A 12,500-nucleotide genomic window follows, 5' to 3' on the forward strand; every position below is an offset into this window, starting at 1 on the left:
TAAATTGATAAACACAACAATTATGAATCATAACTTTCAGTATTTAGAGCTCAACAAGCTGTCATTCATATGTAGTCATTAATAAGTATATGTAAAAATAAGTATCCAATCAGACTTTGTATCTATAGAGAATCAATCATATTAATATTAAAGGACTTGGATCAGGGCCAGAAAAACTCTGATAATTAAAGAACATTTAGAGACACATTTTATCGAGATGAGATGTATTTTAGTGACGATGATGATGATGATGCTGTCCTCAGACCTGCCCCCTCCTTCCACTCGGGAGCGCCCACCTGGCTGTAAAACGGTGTTTGTTGGCGGTCTGCCGGAGAACGCCACGGAGGAGATCGTCAAAGAAGTGTTCGACCCGTGTGGAGAAATCATCGCCATCCGCAAGAGCAAGAAGAACTTCTGTCACATCCGCTTCTGTGAGGAGTTCATGGTGGACAAGGCTCTGTACCTGTCAGGTGAGAGCACACACACACACTTGTCTATCATTTGTTATGTGTTTCAACACAGTTAAGATGAGAACTTTATTGATTCCACATCAGAGAAATTCAACCGTCACAGCAGCTCAAAAGTTGAAGAAGCGAAGCAGAAAAAAGACGTATCTTCCTTCAACAGTTCGTATGATACTGAGATGAGACAACAAAACTATTTAGTTAGGTTGAGACAACAAAACTAGTCAGTTCGGTTTCGACAACAAAACTACTTAGTTAGGTTGAGACAACAAAACTACTTAGTTAGGTTGAGACAACAAAACTACTTAGGTTGAGACAACTAAACTACTTAGTTAGGTTGAGACAACTAAACTACTTAGGTTGAGACAACTAAACTACTTAGGTTGAGACAACTAAACTACTTAGTTAGGTTGAGACAACTAAACTACTTAGTTAGGTTGAGACAACAAAACTACTTAGTTAGGTTGAGACAACTAAACTACTTAGGTTGAGACAACTAAACTAGTCAGTTCGGTTTAGACAACAAAACTACTTAGGTTGAGACAACAAAACTACTTAGTTAGGTTTAGACAACAAAACTACTTAGTTAGGTCGAGACAACTAAACAACTCAGTTAGGTCGAGACAACTAAACGATTTAGTTAGGTTGAGACAACAAAACTACTTAGTTAGGTTGAGACAACAAAACTACTTAGTTAGGTCGAGACAACTCAACGATTTAGTTTAGACAACAAAACGACTTAGTTAGGTTTAGAGAATACAACTATTTAGGTAGGTTGAGACAACAAAACTATTTAGTTTGGTTGAGATAACAAAACTAGTCAGTTAGGTTTAGACAAAAAATTATTTAGTTAGGTTGAGACAACAAAACTGCTCAGTTAGGTTGAGACCACAACTCTACTTTTAGGTTTAGGTGGTGTGATGTCTTGAGAGGTCGGGATCAGCTTGTGAGGCGGGGGTGCACAAATGAAGACAACAAGCGGTTGTGTTCTAACTCAAAATAATATATTTAGATTCTTTAAACAAAAGGTAAACTTCAGTCCAGCCGAAAGCCACTACAAAAACCAAACATAAGTATCTTCCGTTTTCTTCGGGTTCGTTGTCTTTAATGTAAAATAAAACTCTTTTCCTCTTTGTGCGCTCCTGTCCTCCTCTCTCCAAACATTTCCTTCTTCTTCCCCACACCAACCTCTCCCAGGTAATCAGTCCCCTCTCTTTCAGCTGGGCCGTCGCCTTGGCCCCGGCTGCCCTGCTGACTATGGGAATTGTAGTTTGTTACCCCGATGCCATGAAGGGTTGTAGTCTTTGCTGCAGCCACCGGGAGGGGATGTATCTCCCTTTGATGACCCTCCCTCTCATGACATCACAGTGGATAACGTATGAAATAATTTTGTGGGATATTTACGCATTACAGCGCATTATTTTCGGAAGGTATAGCTGTGATTAAGCAGGGTATGCTTGAAGGGGGACATGGCAACGTCAAAATGGCCAAACTCGAGGCTTCAAAACTTCCACAAACCAACGAGAGACATCATGAGGACTATGTCCTCTTCTTGTAGACCGTCTATATTTCTAACATATAGACTGAACAGACCTGCAGCAGGTCTAAATGTTTCCTACAGCTCAGGTGAATCTGTTCTCTGATCACCTAATAACGTGACTTCCTGTGAGGAAGAGGAGGGACTTCTCGTCTCACGCTCCTGGCTCTCCGTCTCCTCTCAGGGTACCGGATGCGAATCGGCTCCAGCACCGATAAGAAGGACTCGGGGAGGATCCACGTGGACTTCGCTCAGGCCAGAGACGACCTGTATGAGTGGGAGTGTCAGCAGCGCCTGCTGGCCCGAGAGGAGCGACACCGCCGCAAGGTCCACGAGGACCGGCTGAGACCGCCGTCTCCTCCTCCCATAGTGCACTTCTCTGAGCACGAGGCGGCCACGTTAGCAGAGGGACTGAAAGGTGAGAACACGCTGATTAAACCAATAAAGGATCAATACACAGTATGTTGAGACGTTAGTAGAATATTAAATATTCTAAAAGAGACAAGCACAGAATCAGTCAGACTCCAGATGTTTTATTTACATGTGAAACAGAATCCTGTAGAATCAGTTTGATTATTGATCAGTAACTATTGATTGCAGAGGTTTAAACTGTTATTAGTTCAGCTGATGTTCCAACAGTAACTCTACACTAACTTCTACTGTGAAGTCTGAAGAAGAGCTTTGATAAAGTTAACTCAAGTTTGTTCTGAGATGCTTTTATTGTGAAACTCTTGACACAGAAACAGCTTCCTGCTGATTTCTTCTCTTCTGATTCATCTTTGTCTCTTTAGTTGAACCATTGAACAGAGTTTATTTAGAACATCAACTAAACTACGTCTGTTAGTGAAGAGCAGTGGATGAAAACACCTGCAGCCGTAGTCATGGGTACCATGACTACATTACAGTCATTTAGCAGACTTACAACTCAGATCCTATCACACCGTAGGCACAGCTACGGGAGCAATTTTTGGGGGTTTGTGTCTTGCTCAAGGACACATCGACATGCGACTAGACGGAGCCGGGGATCGAACCGCCGATCCTCTGATTGAAGGATGGCCCTGCTCTCCACTTAGCCACAGTCGCCCTGATGGAAATGATTTATGTTCAACCTTTGTTGTGTGTGTGTGTGTGTGTGTGTATATATATATATATATATATATATATAGAGAGAGAGAGGAATAGATATATATTATTATTAATTATGTATATATTAATTTACACACCGAGTTCCTTCTTTCTCTGCAAGGACAGTTCTATGGTGTGGATGTTGTTGTGGAGGAGTGTGAAGGTCACTCCTCCTCCTCCTCCTCCTCCTCCATGCTTCCTGCTGCAGCTGATTCTTATCTCCATGACTGAACGTAGTCCAGTTTTACAGTAGAAAGCTGTTTTTCTTCACAGAGAGCAGAGCTGTGGTCACATTCACAGGTTCATCTCATTCACATTTCTCATAATGAAACAAACGGACCTGTTCCAGGAAACTAAATGTTCCAGTGGTTCAACTCATTTTGAACATTTATGGTTCATATTGGAGAAGATTCACAACAAATATGAATCAGATCAAATTATAAAAACAACTTCTTCAATGTTTGTCATTAAAGTAGCAATAATACTTATACACATACCATTAACCACCATAGAAATACAGTTGTAATACAATAGTAATACAATAGTAATACAGTAGTAATACAGTAGAAATACAGTTGTAATACAATAGTAATACAGTAGAAATACAGTTGTAATACAATAGAAATACAGTAGAAATACAGTTGTAATACAATAGAAATACAATAGTAATACAGTAGAAATACAGTAGAAATACAGTTGTAATACAATAGTAATACAATAGTATTACAATATAAATACAATCATAATACAGTAGTAATACAGCAGTAATACAGTAGTAATGTAAGATTATCGTTCCACTCGTCCATCATTGAGCATCAACAGGATGAAAAGCATGACGTCATCAGTACGTCTGTGGTGTTTCATGTTAGCAACCTGTTGCCGGGCAACACTTCATCTCCAGCACAGAGAATGAAATCTCTGAAATAGATCAGACAGTTTTACACGTTTCTGCTTCAGCTGAAGGTTGAGTCTGTAAAACAAACTGAATGATGCTCACAAGAATCAAACTTGAGCTTCTGACTGTACTGAAGCTGTGTCTCCTCTGATTCTGAACATAAACATTCATGTTTTCTCTCTGAGTAACCTTCTTATGGATCCATTCTCCCCTCACACAGCAGTAGAAATGCATTCTCATTGTTCCTGTTGAGGCGTGCTTCATTGTGCTCGCTGTAATGTGACTGTAATCTGCTGCTGAGTGTGAACAGGGTTTTATCTGAGCGGGTACAGTGTCTTCTTACAGGTTGTGATGCTGCTGGTATTGAGCTCATTAAACGCCCTCTAATTCACTCTGTTCGGGGCTTCGATTGTTATTCAAATGGGGGAGAAGGCTCTCGACGGAGGACCGCCGAGACTTTATGACCGAGGACGAATGCAGCTGGTGGCTTTGGTTGAAAAGTTGAGGATCAAAAATGCTGTTTGTGCTCAGCGGCTGAGGCGTGGTTCACAGAGGCGTGAACGGCGAACGCCCCGAGAGAAGAGTTTCAGTCCTCACGAGCTGCTATGTTGTTTGTTTAGCCCGACTGAATGTTAAAGGTCCCATGAAATTACTTCCTCATCCGGCTCTTCAGTCGGCTGTGATGATGCATGACACAGGAAGAAGTATTCAGACCCTTTACTGGAGTAAAAGGACCACTACAACGCTGGCAAAACACTCAAATTAGTTTTAGTTTGAGGTTGTAGTTGGTTGTAGTTTGAGATTGTAGTTGGTTGTAGTTTGAGGTTGTAGTTGGTTGTAGCTTGAGGTTGTAGTTTGAGGTTGTAGTTGTTGTAGTTTGAGGTTATAGTTGGTTGTAGTTGGTTGTAGTTGGTTGTAGTTTGGGGTTCTAGTAGGTTATAGATTTTTGTTATGGTTTGGGATTATTGTTGGTCTTGAAAGAATCGTCAATCCGATTTTGATCAGTAAAAACTGATAGTTGATATTTTATTTCTGTTGTCTTCAGATGACCATAAATTCTGCGAGGCGACGGCGGTGCTGTTCACCTGGATCGACCGCGGCGAAGTCAACCGCCGGACCGCCAATCACTTCTATTCCATGATCCAGTCGGCCAACAGCCACGTCCGGCGGCTGATGAGTGAGAAGGCTCAGCACGAGGAGGAGATGGAGCGCGCTAAGGAGATCTTCAAGAACGCCCTACTGGCCATCCTCAACCAGTGTAAGGACCCTTTATTATTCTAAACACAGTCCATCGGCCTTCTCTGGGAGGTAAGTTCCACTCATGACTTCATGGTTCAAAAGGTTTCTCACAGCTGGATAGATAGAAGAAGGTGGAATAAATAAGTAAGTATAATATTAATATGGCATCAGGATAAAGTCTAATTAAGGTTATGATATTAAAAGGTCATAGGTCACCTAGATGTTAAACTGTAAATAATCACCATGTTCAATAATCCAGTAATACACAACGAGGGCTGGACCAGGATCAGGTTTACCATCCTAGACCTGAATCAATGATCCACTGTTGGATATGATCTGATATCTATCTGTATGTTATTGATAAACAAACAGCCATCACCACACAGTGAGTCACATTACCGAGGAGACAACCCCCCCCATCCATGACCCTGGAGACAACCCCCCCCCCCCCCCCCCATCCATTGACCTGGGCTCGCTGCGCGGCGGACACGAGGTCGTCCACGAGGTTTGAGAGTCAGAGAGAGACACTCGTCACTGTCACCTCGTCTTAAAGCTGCAGGACGACATTCTCTCCCTCAGCAACGTCTCTGAGCTCAGCTTTGGTCTCCTCCAGCTCTGATGGACTCAACACATTTACTCAAGTTCCCCTTTATGCTACTTTATACGTCCACTACATACATACATATTGTACTTTATACTGTACTACATCTCACAGGTACATATTGTACTTTATACTGTACTACACCTCAGAGGTACATGTAGTACTTTATACTGTACTACATCTCACAGGTACATATTGTACTTTATACTGTACTACATCTCACAGGTACATGTACTTTATACTGTACTACATCTCACAGGTACATATTGTACTTTATACTGTACTACATCTCAGAGGTATATAGTGTACTTTATACTGCACTACATCTCACAGGTACATATTGTACTTTATACTGTACTACATCTCACAGGTACATATTGTACTTTATACTGTAGTACATCTCACAGGTACATGTACTTTATACTTAACTACACCTCACAGGTACATATTGTACTTTATACTGTACTACATCTCACAGGTACATGTACTTTATACTTAACTACATCTCACAGGTACATATTGTACTTTATACTGTACTACACCTCACAGGTACATATTGTACTTTATACTGTACTACATCTCACAGGTACATGTACTTTATACTTAACTACACCTCACAGGTACATATTGTACTTTATACTGTACTACATCTCACAGGTACATGTACTTTATACTGTACTACATCTCACAGGTACATATTGTACTTTATACTGTACTACACCTCACAGGTACATGTAGTACTTTATACTGTACTACATCTCAGAAGTATATAGTGTACTTTATACTGCACTACATCTCAGAGGTACATATTGTACTTTATACTGTACTACATATCACAGGTACATGTTGTACTTTATACTGTACTACATCTCAGAGGTACATATTGTACTTTTTACTGTACTACATCTCAGAGGTATATAGTGTACTTTATACTGTACTACATCTCAGAGGTATATAGTGTACTTTATACAATAATATATATTGTTCCGCATAATTAGTGACTTTTGGTACTTTAAATATATTTTGATGAGAATACCTTTGTACTACTTGAGTACAGTTTTTATTGCAGGACTTTCTACACTGCTGTGGTAATACTATTTAATCTGAGTACTGCTATTCGTTTCCTGAGCTGATAAATGGTTCAGATTTACTTTTATATGACATTAGACATAAACTATAATTGTATTGCATCTTTCTCAAAATGTTTTAATGCCTTTCAAGGAAAAGAAAAGAAAAATAAATGAAAGTAAAACCAAGAAATAGAAACATAAAACATGAAATAACTAAATGAAAACTATGAAACTAGTTTGATTGTTCACAGATGATTTTACTGCTTAAAGAATATATTCAGAACGAGTCAGAGACGTAGTGGAGCTCCTCTAATGACGTTAACAGTTTAAATGTCAGTAACGTCTTCAGATCATGTGAAGTGGAACCGAAGGAGTCAGCTGAAGGAAGAGTCTGATGATGATGAAATATCACTTCATGCAGATTTAAGGAGGCTGTTGGTTCAGAACCCTCAGGGGTGAGTATTTCTGAAAGGCAACATTTAACCTCAGAACGTTTGGCTTCGATTCACTCTGATTCTTGTAGCAAACAAGTCGATTACATCACCACCTCCTCTTCAGTACGAGTCCAAAGATCCGCCTCCGTTCTGGGTAAATGTTGCCTTGGTCAGTCGTTCAGGAAGTGAAGCAGCAGGTGATGTAAGTACGGAGAGAGAGCTGCTCCTCCCACATTCACACATGAATGTTGTTTGTTATTTACACTGTTCATCTGCACTAATATTGTGTTGCTCTCGATCCGTGTCCCTCCTAAACCCTCTGGACCTGCAGCCCGATCACAGACCATCACAGTCCATGTTTGTCAAAGACGAGTCAGACATTTTAATAATAACGTTTGATTTTTATCCTACAGATAAAAGTGATTTTACATTAAATGTTTGAGACTTTACTCCACATTCTGTCATGTGGTCAGTGAAGACTGCAGGACTCAGAGAACCATCTGGTCTACAGTCACCAGTTCTATCGTCATCACAGTAGCACTTCCTGTAGTTTAGCCCTGTACTAAAGTGACCATATCTGGACTGAGGTCTGTTTGACTCTAAATGGACCATAACGTACTAAATGAACATCATGCTGTATTGAAGAAGACTTGAAACTAGAGATTGAGACCATAAACTCATGTTTACAATGTTTACTGAGGTAATAAATCAAGAGAGAAGTAGAGTCATTTTCTCATAGACTTCTATACAACCAGAGGAGTCGCCCCCTGCTGGACAGTAGTCATTAACAGGAAACGGATATTGAGCTCGTTCACTGTAGCTGACATGAAACTATCACAACATGAGATATGAATTACTTCTCACATACTCTGTAGCTTTCTCACTGTCCAACAGCTAACTAGCAAACCCTACGACTGCAGCGCGTTTCTCACTAGCAGCGCGTTTCTCTCAAGCAGCGCGTTTCTCTCAAGCAGCGTGTTTCTCACTTCTCTCAAGCAGCGCGTTTCTCTCAAGCAGCGCGTTTCTCTCTAGCAGCGCGTTTCTCACTAGCAGCGCGTTTCTCTCTAGCAGCGTGTTTCTCACTTCTCTCAAGCAGCGCGTTTCTCTCAAGCAGCGCGTTTCTCACTAGCAGCGCGTTTCTCGCTAGCAGCGCGTTTCTCTCAAGCAGCGCGTTTCTCTCTAGCAGCGCGTTTCTCACTAGCAGCGTGTTTCTCTCAAGCAGCGCGTTTCTCTCTAGCAGCGCGTTTCTCTCTAGCAGCGCGTTTCTCTCAAGCAGCGCGTTTCTCCCTAGCAGCGCGTTTCTCACTAGCAGCGTGTTTCTCTCAAGCAGCGTGTTTCTCCTAGCAGCGCGTTTCTCACTAGCAGCGTGTTTCTCTCAAGCAGCGCGTTTCTCTCTAGCAGCGCGTTTCTTACTAGCAGCGTGTTTCTCCCCAGCAGCGTGTTTCTTACTAGCAGCGTGTTTCTCTCCAGCAGCGCGTTTCTTACTAGCAGCGCGTTTCTCTCCAGCAGCGTGTTTCTTACTAGCAGCGCGTTTCTCTCTAGCAGCGCGTTTCTCTCTAGCAGCGCGTTTCTCTCAAGCAGCGCGTTTCTCCCTAGCAGCGCGTTTCTCACTAGCAGCGTGTTTCTCTCAAGCAGCGTGTTTCTCCTAGCAGCGCGTTTCTCACTAGCAGCGTGTTTCTCTCAAGCAGCGCGTTTCTCTCTAGCAGCGCGTTTCTTACTAGCAGCGTGTTTCTCCCCAGCAGCGTGTTTCTTACTAGCAGCGTGTTTCTCTCCAGCAGCGCGTTTCTTACTAGCAGCGCGTTTCTCTCCAGCAGCGCGTTTCTCACTAGCAGCGTGTTTCTCTCAAGCAGCGCGTTTCTCTCTAGCAGCGCGTTTCTCTCTAGCAGCGCGTTTCTCTCAAGCAGCGCGTTTCTCCCTAGCAGCGCGTTTCTCACTAGCAGCGTGTTTCTCTCAAGCAGCGTGTTTCTCCTAGCAGCGCGTTTCTCACTAGCAGCGTGTTTCTCTCAAGCAGCGCGTTTCTCTCTAGCAGCGCGTTTCTTACTAGCAGCGTGTTTCTCCCCAGCAGCGTGTTTCTTACTAGCAGCGTGTTTCTCTCCAGCAGCGCGTTTCTTACTAGCAGCGTGTTTCTCTCCAGCAGCGCGTTTCTCTCCAGCAGCGCGTTTCTCTCTAGCAGCGGGTTTCTCTCTAGCAGCGGGTTTCTCTCCAGCAGCGCGTTTCTCTCCAGCAGCGCGTTTCTCTCCAGCAGCGCGTTTCTCTCTAGCAGCGTGTTTCTCCCCAGCAGCGCGTTTCTCTCCAGCAGCGCGTTTCTCTCTAGCAGCGTGTTTCTCTCCAGCAGCGCGTTTCTCTCCAGCAGCGCGTTTCTCTCTAGCAGCGTGTTTCTCTCCAGCAGCGCGTTTCTCTCCAGCAGCGTGTTTCTCTCCAGCAGCGCGTTTCTCTCCAGCAGCGCGTTTCTCTCTAGCAGCGTGTTTCTCCCCAGCAGCGCGTTTCTCTCTAGCAGCGTGTTTCTCCCCAGCAGCGCGTTTCTCGCTAGCAGCGGGTTTCTCTCCAGCAGCGCGTTTCTCTCCAGCAGCGCGTTTCTCTCCAGCAGCGCGTTTCTCTCTAGCAGCGTGTTTCTCCCCAGCAGCGTGTTTCTCACTAGCAGCGTGTTTCTTACTAGCAGCGTGTTTCTCTCTAGCAGCGCGTTTCTCTCTAGCAGCGCTTTTCTCTCTAGCAGCACGTTTCTTCCCTCACAGATGATCTTTGTACACACACACACACACACACACACACACACGCTGACCCCTCCCTTCTAACCTTCATGTAGTTCGACCTGATCACATGATGACACTGTTTTCATGTCAGAGTGAACGTCTCCTTTAACAGCACAGACGTCGACATGAGGAGGTCCAGCGGCTTCCTGTGGTCAGTGTGTCTCTCCTCTGTGTTAGCATCAGTCAGTGCTACGCTACATAAACAGCTTGTTTTGTCTTGACCCTCCTCCTCCTCCTCCTCCTCCCTGTTCACCCCAAAGTCGAGCAGATCAGCGCCGTTTTCACCGCAGCCACCAGGCAAAAGGCATGGGACCATTTCTCAAAAGCTCAGCGCAAGAACATAGACATTTGGCGAAAGCAGTGTGAGGTTGGTAAAGCTTTTTGTGTTGTCTTCCCCCCCCCCCCCACAGGAGACAGACAGACAGACAGACATGGATAGACGGACGGACGCACGGACAGACAGACAGACACACACACACACAGACGGACAGACACACAGACCTCTCATCGTCCCCCCCGACTGCAGCATAGATCCAAAGATCTGGAAAGTGTGTGAGACGTTGCTATGGCAACAGTGATTTCCAGGCTTAAGTCTCAGATCAATTATTCAAATGAAGATAAAAAGTATGAAGACGAGGAGTTCAGTGTTTAGTCTTCATCAGTCTGTGACCAAATATGGAAATATTAAAATGCAGAAATAAAGTGAAATATTGTGCTATTATCTGATCGTTGTGTGTGTTTGGATTAAACATACACACATACACACATACACACACACACACACACACACACACACACACAGCAGAAACCTGAGAGGTTAACTCTCTGTTTCTATGGCGTGTGTTTGAAGAGCACAAAGACAACAGCTTCAGTTAAAGATGATAATATTCTAAATAAAGCGTTCACTTTAAACTAATTGTGATCTTCTGTGTTGTGATTCGATTTTAATTCATAATAATAATACAAACAATATCAATTAGTTTTATTTCTGCATTTTAAAGTTAATCCAGCGTGATGAACGTCGTCCACACTTTATAATTTACTTTTGTGTGAATGAAGAGGTAAGACTCAGTGATGAGACAGTCCTGTTGTGAACGTCCTCCGTTAGCGGTTAGCGTGGTAAGTCAACATGTGTCCCCTATCGCCGGAGACGACGAATAGAAAGACGTGAAGCCTCACCAGCTCATAGACTTCTATACAACCGGAGGAGGCGCCCCCTGATGGACAGTAGAGAGAATGCAGCTTTAAGACACTTCAGAACCGGACATTGTCTCCTGAACGGAACATAAAGACGGTGCTACAGAAGTCTTTTAATGTCTTTATGTCACCTGTGACTCTTAACCTGGAGTTTGAACCATGCAGCTATTAAACTTGAAGCGTTTCAGCTAGCAGCACGTTTCTTTCTAGCCACGCATTTCTTTCTATCAATGTGTTTCTCTCTGTGCTTTTCTTTCTCGCAGCACGTTTCTTTCTAGGAGCGTGTTTCTCACTAGCAGCGCATTTCTTCTAGCAGTGCGTTTCTTACTAGCAGTGCGTTTCTTTCTAGCAGCGCGTTTCTTTCTAGGAGCGCGTTTCTTTCAAGCAGTGCGTTTCTTTCTAGGAGCGTGTTTCTCACTAGCAGCGCATTTCTTCTAGCAGTGCGTTTCTTTCTAGCGGCGCATTTCTTACTAGCAGCGCGTTTCTTTCAAGCAGTGCGTTTCTTTCAAGCAGTGCGTTTCTTTCTAGCAGAGCGTTTCTTTCTAGGAGCGTGTTTCTTTCAAGCAGCGCATTTCTTTCTAGCAGCGTGTTTATTTCTAGCAGCGCATTTCTTTCTTGCAGCGCGTTTCTTTCTAGGAGCGTGTTTCTTTCAAGCAGTGCGTTTCTTTCTCGCAGCGTGTTTCTTTCAAGCAGTGCGTTTCTTTCTAGCTGCGTGTTTCTTTCAAGCAGCACGTTTTTTACTAGCAGTGTGCTTCCTAGTAGCAGCGCGTTTCTTTCTAGCTGCGTGTTTCTTTCAAGCAGCACGTTTCTTACTAGCAGTGTGCTTCCTAGTAGCAGCGCATTTCTTTCTAGCAGCTCGTTTTTTTTTTCCTAGCAGCGTGTTTCTTTCAAGCAGCACGTTTCTTTCAAGCAGCACGTTTCTTACTAGCAGCGCGTTTCTCTCTAGCAGCGTGTTTCTTTCAAGCAGCGCCTTTCTGCTAGCAGCGCGTTTCTCTCTAGCAGCGCGTTTCTCTCTAGCAGCTTGTTTCTTTCAAGCAGCACCTTTCTTTCTAGCAGCACGTTTCTCTGTAGCAGCGTTTCTTTCAAGCAGTGCTTTTCTTTCGAGCAGCGCGTTTCTTTCTAGCAGCGCGTTTCTTTCTAGGAGCGTGTTTCTTGCTAGAAGCACGTTTCTTTCAAGCAGCGCATTTC

The 12,500-nt window shown here is 43.4% G+C and overlaps 1 protein-coding gene across 1 annotated transcript in view; it reads left to right on the forward strand.

Moving 5' to 3' along the window:
* The window catches only part of enox1 (ecto-NOX disulfide-thiol exchanger 1), a 25,043-nt gene that overhangs the window by 4,844 nt on the left and 7,699 nt on the right, over positions 1–12,500 (forward strand). Inside the window, exons 4-7 of the mRNA XM_076112199.1 lie at positions 264–470; positions 2,186–2,419; positions 5,067–5,279; positions 10,376–10,482. Coding sequence (XP_075968314.1) covers positions 264–470; positions 2,186–2,419; positions 5,067–5,279; positions 10,376–10,482 — 761 coding nt within the window. The remainder of the gene's footprint in view (positions 1–263; positions 471–2,185; positions 2,420–5,066; positions 5,280–10,375; positions 10,483–12,500) is intronic.

This window comes from Anarhichas minor, unplaced genomic scaffold, assembly GCF_050575085.1.
Source record: "Anarhichas minor isolate MPS153535 unplaced genomic scaffold, ASM5057508v1 ptg000048l, whole genome shotgun sequence".
NCBI lineage: Eukaryota > Metazoa > Chordata > Actinopteri > Perciformes > Anarhichadidae > Anarhichas > Anarhichas minor.